The sequence below is a fragment of the Somniosus microcephalus genome, chromosome 7, assembly GCF_052327205.1.
Source record: "Somniosus microcephalus isolate GS21.2 chromosome 7, FLI_Smic_1.0, whole genome shotgun sequence".
Lineage (NCBI taxonomy): Eukaryota > Metazoa > Chordata > Chondrichthyes > Squaliformes > Somniosidae > Somniosus > Somniosus microcephalus.
The window spans coordinates 267,020,783-267,037,537 of NC_140993.1; the positions used below are offsets into that span (position 1 = coordinate 267,020,783).

General features: G+C 45.8%; 1 protein-coding gene across 2 annotated transcripts in view; it reads left to right on the forward strand.

Annotated features, from left to right (window-relative positions):
* The first annotated feature begins 404 nt into the window (after positions 1-404).
* Positions 405-16,755, forward strand: part of herpud2 (HERPUD family member 2) — a 58,120-nt gene continuing 41,769 nt past the window's right edge. Inside the window, exon 1 of one of the 2 annotated variants that reach the window (XM_085993731.1) lies at positions 405-977. In XM_085993731.1, the coding sequence (XP_085849857.1) occupies positions 831-977 (147 nt within the window). In that variant the 5' untranslated portion in view covers positions 405-830. The remainder of the gene's footprint in view (positions 978-16,755) is intronic. The other variant, XM_085993730.1, reaches the window with a different exon arrangement.

A 16,755-nucleotide genomic window follows, 5' to 3' on the forward strand; every position in this document is an offset into this window, starting at 1 on the left:
CGAAATCTTTTCCTTTTCAAGTGATTTATATTTAAAAAAAATCAAAATGCATGAGGCTCACCCTAAGCTTGAGTGAAGCTTGGAATAAAAAAAAGAGGAAATGCTGGAAATTGAGAGCAAATCAGTGGCGAGAGAAAGAGTTAACGTGTGAGGTCGATAACCTTTGGTCAGTCACTTGGCAGCTCTGAGGGAGTTGAACAGCTCTGACCAACTGACGGACAAGAGCTGCATGCAGCCCGAAGCGAGGGGGGAATCCCCAGGGACTGCGGTGACGTCACAGGGATCTCCCGCAGCGGCGGCCGCGGGTCAGCTGACCTGCTATTGTGACGCCGAGCACGCGCGCTTGACGGCGTATTGTGACGTTGCGCGCGCGGAAAAGCAGAAGTCAACAGCCGGCGAGGCGCGGGCACGTGTGGGCCAGCGAGCGGGTGCGCGCACGTCAGCACCGAACGCTCGTCACCGTGGAGACGGGAGCGGCGGCGGCGAGAGAGACGCGACTGGGCAAGCGCAGGAGCTGGAGCCGAGGATCGGGGCCTAGGCTGTCAGCCGCCCGCCTGAGTCAAAGCACCGGACCGACCCACCGAGAGAGGACAGGACAGGACAGGCCCCGGCCGAAGGATGTGACATTGTGTGTGAGGGGGAAGTTGAAGGCCGCAGTGGGGAGGGAAGGAGGCACGGAGCGGACTTTGATCGAGCGCCAGTGCTGTGGCGATGCCGAGGGCCTGTGAGTGAACGGGGCCGGGGATTGCCAAGTTATTCCACCCGCCCCCCGGTTGTAGGCCGCCCGCCAGCCCCGTGCCCTCGCCCTCCCGCTGCGGGGAGTATGCGCCATGGAGTCGAGCGCGGCCGACAGCCCGGTGACTCTGGTCATCAAAGCGCCCAACCAGAAATACGACGACCAGACCGTCAGCTGCTTCCTCAACTGGACCGTGGAGAAACTCAAGAGCCACCTGTCCAGGGTCTACCCGAGCCGGCCGGTGAGTGTAACCCGGGGCAGACTCGCTGCCCCTTACCCCCGCTCCCTTACCCCTCCCGCCCTGCCTCCACCTCCACTCAATTCAATTCAAATCGCTTTATTGGCATAACAAGGTACATCTTATGTTGCCAAAGCATCGAAAAACATTCATGGTTGTACACAAAAATACAGATCTATCCATACAGTGTATAAACAGATATATCCAAGTGTATAAATATACATTCATATAATTTGTATATACTCTTTTATATTTAGTGGTTGTCCCTCTGTTTATGGCAAGCTGTAACATAGTGTGCCGCTAAGGTTACACAATTTCTCTCTTCCCCTAGTAGGTATGGGAGTTTTTGGTCGTCGTTCAAATTTCTGAATTCCAGGCATATTTTTGTGAATTTTGGGTAGAAATTCTCCCTTATGCCCTGATATTTTCTACAAGCTGTGAGGAAGTGCATCTCTGTCTCCACCACTCCCTGACTGCAGTGAGAGCATATCCTGTCCTCTCTTGGTAGCCGGGTCTGCCTGTGTCTACCTTTTTCGATCGCCAGGCTATGTTCACTAAGTCTGTACATTGTCAAGGTTTTTCTCAGTTTGCTATCCTTTACCATGATCAGGTAATCAGCCATGTTGTATTATCTGTTTAGGGCCAAGTAGCAATTGAGTTTGCTTTGGGTTTTTGTTGTTTCTGCCCAATATGACAGATATTTTTTCTTTTGCTTAGCGACGATTGTGTTGGGTCGAATTCTTTGTGTTACGCTGTCACTGTCCTGGGGCTGGTTATTGTTAGTAGTGTTAGTAGTTACTTCACTGAGTCCCAGGACTAGTTGACTGAGGGTATTCTTCTTTATGGTCCTCTCTTGGCATTTCAGGGCTTCGTAATGATAACATTGGGGGTTGCTCATTTCTAGGTGTTTCCAAAATTTGGTGGCTCTTTTTTGGATAGTGATTATTAATGGATATTGGCCTAGTTCTGCCCTGCATGCATTGTTTACGGTTTTCCTTTGAATCCGGAGGATACTTTTACAGAATTCTGCATGTAGGATCTCAATTGGGTGTTTGTCCCATTTTGCAAATTCTTGTTGTGTTAGCGGTCCCCACACCTCACTGCCATAGAATGCAATTGGTTCAATTACCCCCCTGCCCCAGCCACCCCCTCCACTCCCTCCCCTGGGCCCTCTTTTTCTCCCCCCCCCCCCCGGCCCTCTTTTTTTTCTCCCCTCCCCGCCCCCGGGGCCCTCTTTTTCTCTCTTTCCCCCCCCCGGGCCCTCTGTTCTCTTTCCCCCCCCCCCCCCCGAGCCCTCTTTCCTCCCCCTCCGCTCTCCCCCCTCCCAATTCAATTCAATTCAATTCAAATTCAAATCGCTTTATTGGCATGACAAGTTACATCTTATGTTGCCAAAGCATCGAAAAACATTCATGTTTGTACACAAAAATACAGATCTATCCATACAGTGTATAAACAGATATATCCCTGAGTGTATAAACATACATTCATATAATTTATATATACTCTTATATTTAGTGGTTGTCCCTCCCCCCGCCCTGCCTGGCCCTCCCGCCGCCCGCTCCCCTCCCCGCCCTCTTCTCCCCCCGGAGCATGTAGAGCGAGAGTTTTGTTCCCAGACTCCCTTGTATTCTTGTTATTTGGTGACCTAGATCTGTGCTCCTTTTAGACTTTTGTGGGTTTTGGCAGAGTGCTGGTGATTACAGAGTAATTATAATTGGGAGTTAAAATGAGTAGTTATAGCGGGGATGGCTTTTTGCAGAGCCTCGTTTCCTTCCTGCAGTTGATGTGTTAGGATATTACAACAGTATTTGACAGGCTTGGCTATTTTTTTTTGTTGCACCCTCTTGAAGCATTGTTAATGCTGTAAAAGCCGCAACATGGGAGCAGAATGATTGATCTTTCATCTCGCTTTGAACACATTATTCTGATGGAGGCATGCGCCTCCTTGTCTTCTGTGTGTTGTACAAAGCCTTTGGTTGGATACTTCTGTTTTGTTCTTGTTGACACAGTTTCCACTTTGGGCGCAAATTGCACTGGTTAGGCTACAGTTCAAGTTTCCGCTAAAATGCATTAGCATGATCACAGATGTAAAATCTTCCATGAACCAGCGCAATCGGTCAACATAATAGAAAATAATCGTTCGTTTTTCCTTTTTGTATTAAAAAATATTCATTGTATTTAAGAGTGGTAACCTGGTGCAGTTTTATTAATACAAAGAAATAAGCATTTTAATAAGTTTCTAGTCCACCACCTGTGAGTAACCTGATTTTGAATCACTCAAAATTACTTAAAAAAAACTATATTGAACCATTTACTAGTTTCATTGGTGTACACTAGTCAATTTCTTAGTAAATTAAATATTTTGTAAGGTGTAAAAACGTGCCTACAGGCGCCTGTGCGCCTAAGAAAACAAGCTCAATTTGAAGAGTCTCTTCAAACAGGTGCAGTCGACGGAAACTTGCCATCCTCGTTATTTTGATCTGGGGGTGTGGCCAACTTTGGGGGAAATTATTTTTAAACCAGCATTAAAGTTTGCGGAAACTCGATTGATGCTTGACGGAACTTCTGTTTCAAATTCCCCAATCTTTTGCGCTGGTTCGGCCGATTTCTCCCAGATTGTGCTGATGAAACTAGCGGACAGTCTTTGCCTGGGTGAGATAAGTATCATGAGAATCATAGTTGTCTTTACACAACTTCCTCATCAAACCTTAGCACCATATCTCCGCCTTGACTCGCAGCCTTCACACCAGGATACATGATCATTCTGTTATAAGTTTAAGAACATGGAATTAGGAGCAGGAGTAGGCCATACGGCCCTTGAGCCTGCTCCGCCATTCAATAAGATCATGGTTGATCTTGAACCTCAACTCCACTTTCCTGCCCGATCCCCATATTACTTGATCCCCTTTGAGTTCAAAAATCCATCTATCTAATCCTTGAATATACTCAAAGACTCATCATCCACAGCCCCTTGGGGTAGAGAATTTCAAAGATTCCCAACCGAGTGAAGAAATCCCTCCTCATCTCAGTCTGAAATGGCCGACCTCTTATCCTGAGACTGTGCTCCCTGGTTCTAGACTCTGCAGCCAGGGGCAACAACCTCTCAGCATCTGCCCTGTCAATCCCCCTCAGAATCTTGTGTTTCCATGAGCCAATTTTAATTAAGCTAAAACCATGAGCTGATTCTTCATAGTGGTTACCATCTTGAGCTTTTCAAAGCCTCTGCACGTGATTGCAAAGAGCTGTCGGTTGAGATGCTATTTTGCCTCCAAACAATCATGTCGCCTGCTGGATTTTTGTTAGCAATGACATATCTTCCAGCTGTAAGACATGCTCCCTGTTTCATCAATGCAAGTGTTGCTTCTACTACTGCGGCTAAATTCCCGGCCATCAGCTCAGCATTGTGTCGGTTCTGAACTCGCCTGGCCGCTTCAGTCACCTTGTCTCCCTTTCTGTAACAAGTCACTCTTGACATTGCCCATCCAGCGCTTCCTTGGTTTTCCTCAGCTTCTTGCTTCATCTAGTTGTGTGTGCCGGGCCATGAAAAAAGGTATCTAGCTGTCTCCATTCAGGAAACGCGCCCAAACCATCTTGGTCGTCTTTCTTGGATCTTCTGTGTAAGTGTTGTTTCTTGTCCAAGCAACGTTCTTATTCTATCATTCTTGTGTTGTGCATCCTGTATAGTTCCAGTCGCCCTGGGAGTAATTCTGCATATCCATCCCCAAACCTGATTTGCTAACTTCTCCTTTTACAGTACATTTCTCTTAATTCAAACTGTTTCAATTCAGATGATCTGATATTTAAATTTTTGTTTAGTACTAGATTCCCATTTTTCTTATATTTACTTAATTCAAATTTTTAGTGCAAAAAGTGACTGAGTTAACAGGAATAGACTACAGTGGGTTTGCATGACTGCAGTGAAGCTGTCTAGATTTTGCTATCTGTCTCGCTCTTGTTGTTTTCTTGTTGAGCCTGCTGAAAGAATATGGTGTTGAATTTTTCCCTGCATGTTTTGTGCTAGCTAACATTACGAGCAATCGGAATATTCTCTTGTACCCTGCCCTTCATTACAATTAACTTTTACAGGCACACAACTCAATCCCTGAAACCTGAAGTTGCCTGCCAGTATTCCGTACCCAACACTAGTGCAGAAACCCTGCAGATTTTTCTGGCATTGTTAAACATGCATGTGTTTTGTTCTGACACAGTGCACACAAACACTCGTCAACTGGACAAGGTGCGGTTCCTGACATTGACATTCCAAGTTCTGAGAAGCTTGCTATCTAGCAAGGCTTTGACAAATTTTAGCATTTGACCTATGTAATGATTCTTTTGACATCCCCTTGATTTTGTTCTGGATCTGAGCCACCGAGTATGACCTTGAATTACTCCAGGCTCAGAAGGTTAAATATTGTCACAGACACAAGTCTCAGACAAATGGACACATTAAAGAGGCTAGGTATTCAATATTGAGCAGTATATATGCATAGAATGAAATATATCATTAGAATACAGGGGTCAGTTTTTCAGGCAGTTGAACTTGACAGTTATAAAGATGCTGCTCAGTCACCTTTAAAACTTCAGTTTGTTCTCGAATTCTAAGAGTATCTTCAGCTTGCATGATTAAAAGACCGTTATTGGCGGTAGTTCGCACTTCTCCGCTGTTAGCGATTCTTATTTGCCATTCTATAGATAAAAATGTTTTTCCCCCAAAGATATAATTGGAGTCAGTTCTCGGGTTTATCAACATCACTTCTCGATTTGTATGTACCAGCTCATGCTTTCATGACAGCTCCATATGTGAGCATGTTCAGTATCACAGAATCACAGAATCTACAGTGCAGATAGAGGCCATTTCGGCCCATCGAGCCTGCACCGACACATATCCCACCCTATCCCTGTAACCCCATGTATTTAACCCCCTAACACTAAGGGTCAATTTATCATAGCCAAATCAACCAAATCTCCGAGTACTAATGTACCAAGTTTCACCACCACCACTACTGCCTTTAACACCGCCACCAATTTATTTTAACTTGTATTTATATAGCACCTTTAATGTAGTAAAATGTCCCAAGGTGCTTCATAGGAGTGTTGTTATAAGAAAGGGAGGGAGGGGGGCGGGCTGAAGGAGAATACAGAGATGAGCTCATGGATAGCAAGGGCCTTGTTCGCAAGTGAATGGACATTCTGGAGGGAGATGCGGAGAGGGTTTTGGCACAGTTAATCACGCCAGCATCCAACATCCAGTTTTCGATGTGCTGCAATTTCCTCCAGCTAAACATTGGGAAGAATAAAGCCATCGTCTTTGAAAAACTCCATAGCCTTGCCACCGATTACATCCCCATCTCCGGCCAGTGTCTTGGTCTGAACCAGACAGTTCACAACCTCGGTATTCTATGTGACCCCTTTTCTCATCACAAAGACCACCTACTTCTAGTTTCATAATATATCCCGCTTCTTCCGCCCCTACCTCAACCCGTCTGCAAATACAACCCTCGCCCATTGTCCCTGTCCTCGCTGACCGACATTGGCTCCCAGTTCCCCCAACACCTCAAATTCTCATCCTTTTCAGCTCCAAACTATACTGGATATTGAGGTTGTGGTGAGAGTGCAGTGCTGATTCACCAGGATGCTGCCAGTTATGAAGAAATAGAAATATAGACTTGAGAAATTGGGTCTTTTTTCATTAGAACAACGCAGATTATAGGATGTTATAAGAACATAAGAAATAGGAGCAGGAGTAGGCCAATCGGCCCCTCGAGCCTGCTCCGCCATTCAATAAGATCATGGCTGATCTGATCCTAACCGCCAATCTACTATCACAGAATCATCTCCTGAATCTAACAGAATTAGACACACGAAATAGGAGCAGGATCAGGCTACACGGCCCCTGGGCCCGCTCCGCTACCCACAGGGCCATGACTGATCCGAACCTCGACTCATGTCCAAATTCCTGCCCGCTCCCCGTAACCCTTAATTCCCTTTACTTCTAGGAAACTGTCTATTTCTGTTTTAAATTTATGTAATGATGTAGCTTCTACAGCTTTTTGGGGCAGCATATTCCATGGACCTACCACCCTCTGAGTGAAGTAGTTCCTCCTCATCTCAGTTTTGAAAGAGCAGCCCCTTATTCTAAGACTATGCCTTCTAGTTTCACCCATCATCGGGAACATCCTCCCCGCATCCACCCGATCCAACCCCTTCACAATCTTATATGTTTCAATAAGATCGCCTCTCATTCTTCTGAACTCCAATGAGTAGAGTCCCAATCTACTCAACCTCTCCTCATATGTCCATCCCCTCAGCCCCGGGATTAACCGAGTGAACCTTCTTTGTACTGACTCGAGAGCAAGTATGTCCTTTCTTAAGTATGGACACCAAAACTGTACGCAGTATTCCAGGTGCGGTACCACCAATACCTTGTACAACTGAAGCAATACCTCCCTATTTTTATATTCTATCCCCCTAGCAATGAAAGCCAACATTCCATTGGCCTTCTTAATCACTTGCTGCACCTGCATACTAACCTTTTGAGTTTCGTGCACCAGGACCCCCAGATCCCTTTGTACTTCAGTACTTTCCAGTTTCTTGCCATTAAGATAATAACTTGCTCTACGATTTTTCCTGCCAAAGTGCATAACCTCACACTTTCCAGTATTGTATTCCATCTGCCAAATCTCTGCCCACTTACTTAGCCTGTCTATGTCCCCTTGCAGGTTTTTTATGTCCTCCTCACTCACTACTTTCCCTCCCATCTTAGTATCATCTGCAAACTTTGATATGTTACACTCGGTCCCCTCCTCCAAATCGTTAATATAGATTGTAAAGAGTTGGGGACCCAGCACTGACCCCTGCGGAACACCACTAGTTACTGATTGCCAGTCTGAGAATGAACCACTTATCCCAACTCTCTGCCTTCTGTTAGATAGCCAATCCTCTATCCATGCCAGAATATTACCCCCAATCCTGTGATTTTTTATCTTAAGCAATAATCTTTTGTGTGGCACCTTGTCAAATGCCTTTTGGAAGTCTAAATACACAACTCCAGCAAATTTGTCAAACATGACTTCCCCTTCATAAAACCATGCTGACTTTGTCCTATTAAATGATGATTATCCAAATGTCCTGTTACTGTCTCCTTAATAATGGACTCCAAAATTTTACCTACCACAGATGTTAGGCTAACCGGTCTATAGTTTCCAGCCTTCTGTCTACTGCCCTTTTTAAATAAGGGCGTTACATTAGCAGTTTTCCAGTCTGCCGGGACCTTTGCTGAGTCCAGGGAGTTTTGGAAAATTATTACCAATGCATCCACAATCCCTACTGCCACTTCCCTCAAGACCCTAGGATGTAAGCCATCAGGTCCAGGTGATTTATCCGCCTTGAGTCCCATTATTTTACCGAGTACCACTTCCTTAGTGATTTTGATCGTGTTTAGCTCCTCCCCCCCCCCCCTTTAGCCCCCTGTTTGTCCAGTGTTGGGATATTCTTAGTGTCTTCTACTGTAAAGACTGATGTAAAATATTCATTGTGTTTTTGCCATCTCCATATTTCCCACCATTAATTTCCCAGTCTCATCCTCTAAGGGACCAACATTTACTTTAGCCACCCTTTTTTCTTTTTATATAACTATAAAAACTCTTACTATCTGTTTTTATATTTTTTGCTAATTTACTTTCATAATCTATCTTCCCTTTCTTAATCAATCTTTTTGTTATTTTTTTGCTGTCTTTTAAAGTTTTCCCAATCCTCTCTCCTCCCACTAGATTTGGCTACCTTATATGCCCTTGTTTTTAGTCGAATACTATCCTTAATTTCTTTACTTAGCCACGGATGGCTGTCTTTTCTTTTACACCCTTTTCTTCTCAGTGGAATATATATTTTTTGGAAGTTGTAAAATAACTCCTTAAATGTACACCACTGATCATGTATCGTCTTACCCTTTAATCTATTTTCCCAATCCACTCTACTCAATTCCGCTCTCATACCTTCATAGTCTTCTTTATTCAAGCTTAGCACGCTTGTTTGAGATCCAACCTTCTCACCCTCTAATTGAATATGGAATTCAACCATGTTATGGTCACTCATTCCAAGGGGATCCTTTACTAGGACATTTTTAATTAATCCCATCTCGTTACACAGGACCAGATCTAAGCGGTTCAGTTACATACTGCTCAAGAAACCCATCCCTAATACACTCAATGAACTCATCCTCAAGGCAGCCCTGCCCAATTTGATTTGTCCAATTAATATGATAGTTAAAACCCCTCATAATTATAGATGCTCCCTTATTATGATAGAAGTGTTTAAAATTATGAAAGGATGGGAAGGGGTAGATAGAAGCAGACTGTTTCTAGTAGTTCATGGGTCAAGAACATAGTTACAAGATTAAAGACATTTGATTAAAGCACCACATAAAAGGTTATTACACAAGATTAGGGCTCATGGGATTGGGGGTAATATAGTAGCATGGATAGAGGATTGGTTAACGGACAGAAAACAGAGTAGGAATGAACAGATCTTTTTCACGTTGGCAGGCTGTAACTAGTGGGGTGCCACAAGGATCAGTGTTGGGGCCTCAGCTATTTACAATCTATATTAATGACCTAGATGAAGGGACCGAGTGTAATGTATCCAAGTTTGCTGCTGATACAAAGCTAGGTGGGACAGTAAGCTGTGAGGAGGACACAGAGTCTGCAAAGGGATATAGACAGACTGAGTGAGTGGGCAGTAAGGTGGCAGGTGGAGTATAACGTAGGGAAATGTGAGGTTATTCAGTTTGTAGGAAGAATAGAAAAACAGAATATTTTTTAAATGGTGAGAAACTTTCAAATGTTGGTGTTCAGAGAGATTTGGGTGTCCTCGTACAGGAAACACAGAAAGCTAGCATGCAGGTGCAGCAAGCAATAAGGAAGGCAAATGGCATGTTGGCCTTTATTGCAAGGGGGTTGGAGTATAAGAGTAAGGAAGTCTTGCTACAATTGTACAGGGCCTTGGTGAGACCACACCTGGAGTACTGTGCACAGTTTTGGTCTCCTTATCTAAGGAAGGATATACTTGCCTTGGAGGCGATGCAACGAAGGTTCACTAGATTGATTCCTGGGATAAAAGGGCTGTCCTATGATGAGAGATTGTGTAGAATGGGCCGATACTCTCTGGAGTTTAGAAGAATGAGAGATGATCTCATTAAAACATACAAGATTCTGAAGGGGATTGACAGTGTAGATGCGGAGAGGTTGTTTCCCCTGGCTGGAGAGTCTAGAACTAAGGGGACATAGTCTCAGGATAAGGGGTCGGCCATTTAAGACTGAGATGAGGAGGAATTTCTTCACTCGGAGGGTGGTGAATCTTTGGAATTCTCTGCCCCAGAGGGCTGTGGATGCTGAGTCTTTGAGTATATTCAAGGCTGAGATCGATAGATTTTTGGACTCTAGGGGAATCAAGGGATATGGAGATCAGGCGGGAAAGTGGAGTTGAGGTCGATGATCAGCCATGATCTTATTGAACGGCGGAGCAGGCTCGAGGGGCCGTATGGCCGACGACTCTTATTTCTTATGTTCTTATGACTTAGAACGGAGGGCAGGGGAAGTTTCTTCAGGGAGTTGAGACTATGGAATTCACTTCCAGGGTTAGTGGTTGGGGCACTCAATTAGATTGGATAGGTGGATGAAACCTCTCTGCCTCTCCACCTCTCTCTCCCCCTGTAAGATGCTCCTTAAAAGCTAATATCTCCTCGTGGCTCGGTGTCAATTTTTGTCTGATTACGCACTTATGAAATGCCTTGGGACGTTTTACTCCATTAAAGGCGGTATATTTAAGGGAACGATAGCGTAGTGGTAATGTCACTGGGCGGGTAATCCAGAGGCCTGGACTAATGATCCGGAGACCGTGAGTTCAAATCCCACCACGGCAGCCGGGGAATTTAAATTCAGTTAATTAAATCAATCTGGAATAAAAAGCTAGTATCAGTAATGGTGACCATGAAACTATCGGATTGTCGTAAAAACCCATCTGGTTCACTAATGTCCTTTTAGGGAAGGAAATCTGCCGCCCTTACCCGGTCTGGCCGATATGTGACTCCAGACCCACAGCAATGTGGTTGACTCTTAACTGCCCTCTGAAATGGCCTAGCAAGCCACTCAGTTATACACAACCGCTACGAAAAACCATAATAAGAATGAAACCGGATCGACCTCGGCACCGGCTACACACCCAGCCCAGTCCACCCTGCAAAGTCCTCCTCACCAACATCTGGGGACTTGTGCCAAAATTGGGAGAGCTGTCCCACAGACTAGTCAAGCAACAGTTTGACGTAGTCATACTCACAGAATCATACCTCTCAGCCAATGTCCCAAACTCCTCCATCACCATCTCTGGGTATGTCCTGTTTCACCGGCAAGGGCACAGAATGTACTCTGGGTGAGGGACTTCAATGTCCATCACCAAGAGTGGCTCGGTAGCACCACTACTGTCCGAGCTGGTCAAGTCCTGAAGGACATAGCTGTCAGTCTGGGCCTGCGACGGGTGGTGTGTGAACCAACACGAGGGAAAAACCTACTTGACCTCGTCCTCACCAGCCTACCTGTCGCAGATGCATCTGTCCACGACAGTATTGGTAGCAGTGACCTCCGCACAGTCATTGTGGAGACGAAGTCCTGCCTTCACACTGAGGCCACCCTCCATCTTGTGTGGCAGTACCACAGTGCAAAATGGGATCGATTCAGAACAGATCTAGCAGCTCAAAACTGGGCATCCATAAGGCGCTGTAGGTCATCAGCAACAGCAGAATTGTATTCCACCGCAATCTGTAACCTCATGGCCCGGCATATCCCTCACGCTACCATTACCATCAAGCCAGGGGACCAACCCTGGTTCAATAAGGAGTGTAGAAGAGCATGCCAGGAGCAGCACCAGGTGTACCTAAAAATGAGGTGCCAACCTGGGGAAGTTGCAACACAGGACTACATGCATGCTAAAAAGCGGAAGCAGCATGCTATAGACAGAGCTAAGCGATCCCACAGTCAACGGATCAGATCAAAGCTCTGCAGTCCTGCCACATCCAGTTGTGAATGGTGGTGGACCATTAAACAACTAACGGGAGGAGGAGGCTCCATGAATATCCCCATCCTCAATGATGGTGGAGCCCAGCACGTGAGTGCAAAAGACAAGGCTGAAGCGTTTGCAACCATCTTCAGCCAGAAGTGCCGAGTGGATGATCCATATCGGCCTCCTTCTGAGGTCCCCACCATCACAGAAACCAGTCTTCAGCCAATTTGATTCACTCCACGTGATATCAAGAAATGGCTGAGCACACTGGATACAGCAAAGGCTATGGGCCCTGACAACATCCCGGCTATCGTGCTGAAGACTTGTGCTCCAGAACTAGCCGTGCCTCTAGCCAAACTGTTCCAGTGCAGCTACAACACTGGCATCTATCCGACAATGTGGAAAACTGCCCAGGTATGTCCTGTCCACAAAAAGCAGGACAAATCCAACCCGGCCAATTACAGCCACATCAGCTTACACTCAATCATCAGCAAAGTGATGGAAGGTGTCATCAACAGTGCTATCAAGCGGCACTTACTCACCAATAACCTGCTCACCAATGCTCAGTTTGTGTTCCGCCAAGACCACTCGGCTCCCGACCTCATTACAGTCTTGTCCAAACATGGACAAAGGAGCTGAATTCCAGAGGTGAGGTGAGAGTGACTGTTCTTGACATCAAGGCAGCATTTGACCGAGTGTGGCATCAAGGAGCCCTAGTAAAACTGAAGTCAATGGGAATTGGGGGGGGGGGGGGAGAAAACGCACAACTGGCTGGTGTCATACCTAGCACAAAGGAAGATGGTTGTGGTGGTTGAAGGTCAATCATCACAGCCCCAGGACATCACTGCAGGAGTTCCTCAGGGCAGTGTCCTAGGCCCAACCATCTTCAGCTCAAACATAAGGTCAGAAATGGGGATGTTCACTGATGACTGCAGTGTTCAGCGCCATTCACAACTCCTCAGATAATGAAGCAGTCCATGCCTGCATGCAACAAGACCTGGATGACGTTCAGGCTTGGGCTGATAAGTGACAGTTAACATTTGCGCCACAGAAGTGCCAGGCAATGACTATCTCCAACAAGCGAGAGTCTAACCACCTCCCCTTGACATTCAACGGCGTTACCATCGCTGAATCCCCCACCATCAACTCCTGGGGGGTCACCATTGAAAAGAAACATAACTGGACCAGCCACGTAAATACTGTGGCAACAAGAGCAGGTCAGAGACTAGGTATTCTGTGGCGAGTGTCTCTCCTCCTGACTCCCCAAAGCCTTTCCATCATCTACAAGGCACAAGTCAGGAGTGTGATGGAATACTCTTCACTTGCCTGGATGAGTGCAGTTCCAACAACACTCAAGAAGCTTGACAGCAGCCAAGATAAAGCAACCTGCTTGATTGGCACCCCATCCACCACCTTAAACACTCACTCCCTCCACCACCGGCGTACCATGGCTGCAGTGTGTACCATCTACAAGATGCACTGCAGCAACTCGCCAAGGCTTCTTCAGCAGCACCTCCCAAACCCGCGACCTCTTCCACCTAGAAGAACAAGGGCAGCAGGCGCATGGGAACACCACCACCTCCAAGGTCCCCTCCAAGTCACGCACCATCCTGACTTGGAAGTATATCGCTGATCCTTCATCGTCGCTGGGTCAAAATCCTGTAACTCCCTCCCTAACAGCACTGTGGGAATACCTTCATCACACGGACTGCAGCGTTTCAAGAAGGCAGCTCGCCATCACTTTCTCGAGGGCAATTAGGGATGGACAATAAATGCTGGCCTTCCCAGCGACGCCCACATACCATAAACTAATAAAAAAAATATATAAATGCACGTGGTTCTGGTTGGGACGAGTGGTCTGTTTCTGTGGTGTAATGGTAATACAGGTTTATAAAACGCAACCATTTTTGAGGAGGAGGAAAGAAAGTTAACTTGAGCTAATGCTTTGTTGCAGAGAAGTTGATTTTGTAATTTTTGGCTGGCTATTCTGATACTGAAGCCTCAACATAAGGCATGACAATATAACAGAGGTTTTAACAACATGATGAGATGGAGTGCACGATGTGGAACCCAAATTGCTTCACATTCATAATGTAGCTCGCAAGGCCAAAATTCAAGTTCCTTTTCTTTACCCCGGCCAGTTTAGCATGTTGGATTACAGCCCAATGTGAAGGGTAGTCATGGTTTCAAACACTTTGCCAATTTACCATGAAGACAAGTTCTGTTAATGATTACTTCTGAAACTGCTACCTTTTCAACAAAAATTATATCTAATAAAGCCCAGTCTGAAAGGCCCATTCCTCACTGTACAGTTTATGGCATTTATTGTGCTGTTCATAGTATATTGTTTACTCAGCAGAGTGAAGATTAACTAGTCAGCCTGGCTTACTAATTGAACCTGAAGGGGTAAGACCTATCACTGGGATTTTTCTCGCTGTGTTTCTAATAAACCTGTAAGCCAATGCCCCAACAGGTAAGGTGGTCCTCGCAGAAGAAGGGTGGGTAGATTTCCAGTGGTCCGTACCGGTAAGCTATCAGATTTTAGCTGGTTAAACTCCAGGAGTACCTTGTCAACCTGTGCTTCAGGTCTTGGGGTAAATAGGATGTATCCCTGCAGAACAAACAGAAATCTGACAGGTGGGTTTAGATTTCTCAGTAGTTGGATTTGGAGATTTGAGAACGTGTTGATAGGGTTGTGTGTGTGTCAAGACAGCTGGCTGTCTAAAAAAGAATTGAAATCTAAAATTAGTGTTCTGTGCAATGCCTGTACTAAATAATTGTTAGTTGTACTAACGTTCTTTACCCTGGAGCGCTGGTACAGGAAACTCTCTTTTTTTTATCCGGCACCGACTGGACCGGCGTGGTGCCAGTTTATCAAAAAGTCCAGATTACAGAGAGTTATAGTTAAAAGGTACGAGAGCTCCGTGCACAGCAACAAATCCAGGCTTCCCTGTTGCTTAGCAACAGCTGCAGGAACCCCGGCCACAGACCAAGCGTCCCTGTTGCTTAGCAACAAGTGCACGAACCCCAGTTACACAGCCACAGATCCAGGAACGGCCATTAATATGAAGAAAAACTTAACTGAACCTACTCCTGCATTTTGCCGGTTAACCGAGATTTCTGGTTGTTTGGGTGCCGGTAAATCGAGAGTTTCCTGTACATGGATGGCTTTGTGCTTGCCATTACATCAGGTAAGTTCCTGATCTTGGCCAGATTGCCTGAAGGGGCCGAGGTCGTCTCACTGGTCTGCTGATTGAGGGAACAAATCTTGGCCTACAGTTGCATACCTTCTTGTAACTAGTTACGAGTATTAGCAGAAGTCTGTGACTGATATTGCTGCCACTTGGTTTTCAGTAAAACAGAATTGTGGACATGAGAACTTTTGTGAGTGACCCGACAGTACGCTAGCAGATTCTGCCCGTACTAACTTGGTTAGCTGCATGAGAGGATTTCTTTTCAGCTATGTGACAAAAATATGAAGTAATGGTAGTCTGTCGCTGCTGGTGGTGGAGCGATGTGAGGTGATTAAGTATAGTTTATGACAGCTGCCTTAAAAGGGATTCCTTCTCTTTCTCCCCCCCCCCGCCCTCACTATGCTAAATAGAACAAATGACTACACTTTTGATTTGATATATAAACAGAAAATGCTGGAAATACTCCGGTTAGGAAGCACCTGTGGCGAGAGAAATTGAGTTAACGTTTCAGGTTGGTGACCTTCCATCAAAACTGGAAAATGTTTGAGATGTGATAGTTTCTAAGCAGATACAGAGCCAGGGAAAGGGGTGGGGGAGGGGAGCAAAGAAAAAAAGGGAAGGTCTGTGATGGGGTGGAAGACAGAAGTGATTAAATGATAAAAGGGACAATGGTGCAAGGCAAAAGAGGGTTGTAAAGAAAAAAAAAAGATGGGTCTAGATGACCGGCAGAATTCTTGCCAGCACCTGCTGTCTGGGGAAAAAATGGGAGCAGTGGTTATAATCTGAAATTGTTGAATTCAATCTTGAGGCTAGAAGGCTGTTAAGTGCCTAATCAAAACATGAGGCTGTTCTTTGAGCTTCATTAGAACAGTGTAGGAGGCCAAGGACAGAGTGGAAGTGGGGCATAGAATTAAAGTGGCAAGCGACCAGAAGCTCAGGGTCACGCTTGCAGACAGAATGGAGGTGTTCAGCAAAGCGGTCACCCAATCTGCGTTTGGTCTCCCCAATGTAGAGGAGACCACATTGTGAGCAGCGAATACAGTATACTAGATTGAAAGGAGTACAAGTGAAACAGCGGTTTACTTGGAAGGAGTGTTTGGGGCCTTGGATGGTAGGAAGGGAGGGGGTAAAGGACAGGTGTTGCATTTCCTGCGGTTATGTGGGAGCATGCTGTGCAAAGGGGAGCGAGTGTTGGAGGTGATTGAAGAGTGGATCATCATGTCAGAGGGAATGATCCCTTCGGAATGCTGAAAGGAGAGGGGTGGGGATTATATGTTTGATGGTGGGATGGTACTGGGCATGGCGGAAATACCGGAGGATGATCATTGAATGTGGAGGCTGCTGGGGTGGAAGGTGAGGACAAGGGGAACCCTATCACATTTCTGGGAGGGAAAGAGGTGAGAGCCGAAGTGCGGGAAATGGGATGGATACGGTTGAGGACCGTGTCAACCACTGTGGAGAGGAATCCTCGGTTGAGGAAAAAGGAAGATATATCGGAAGCACTAGTGTGACAGGTGGCATTGTCCGAGCAGATG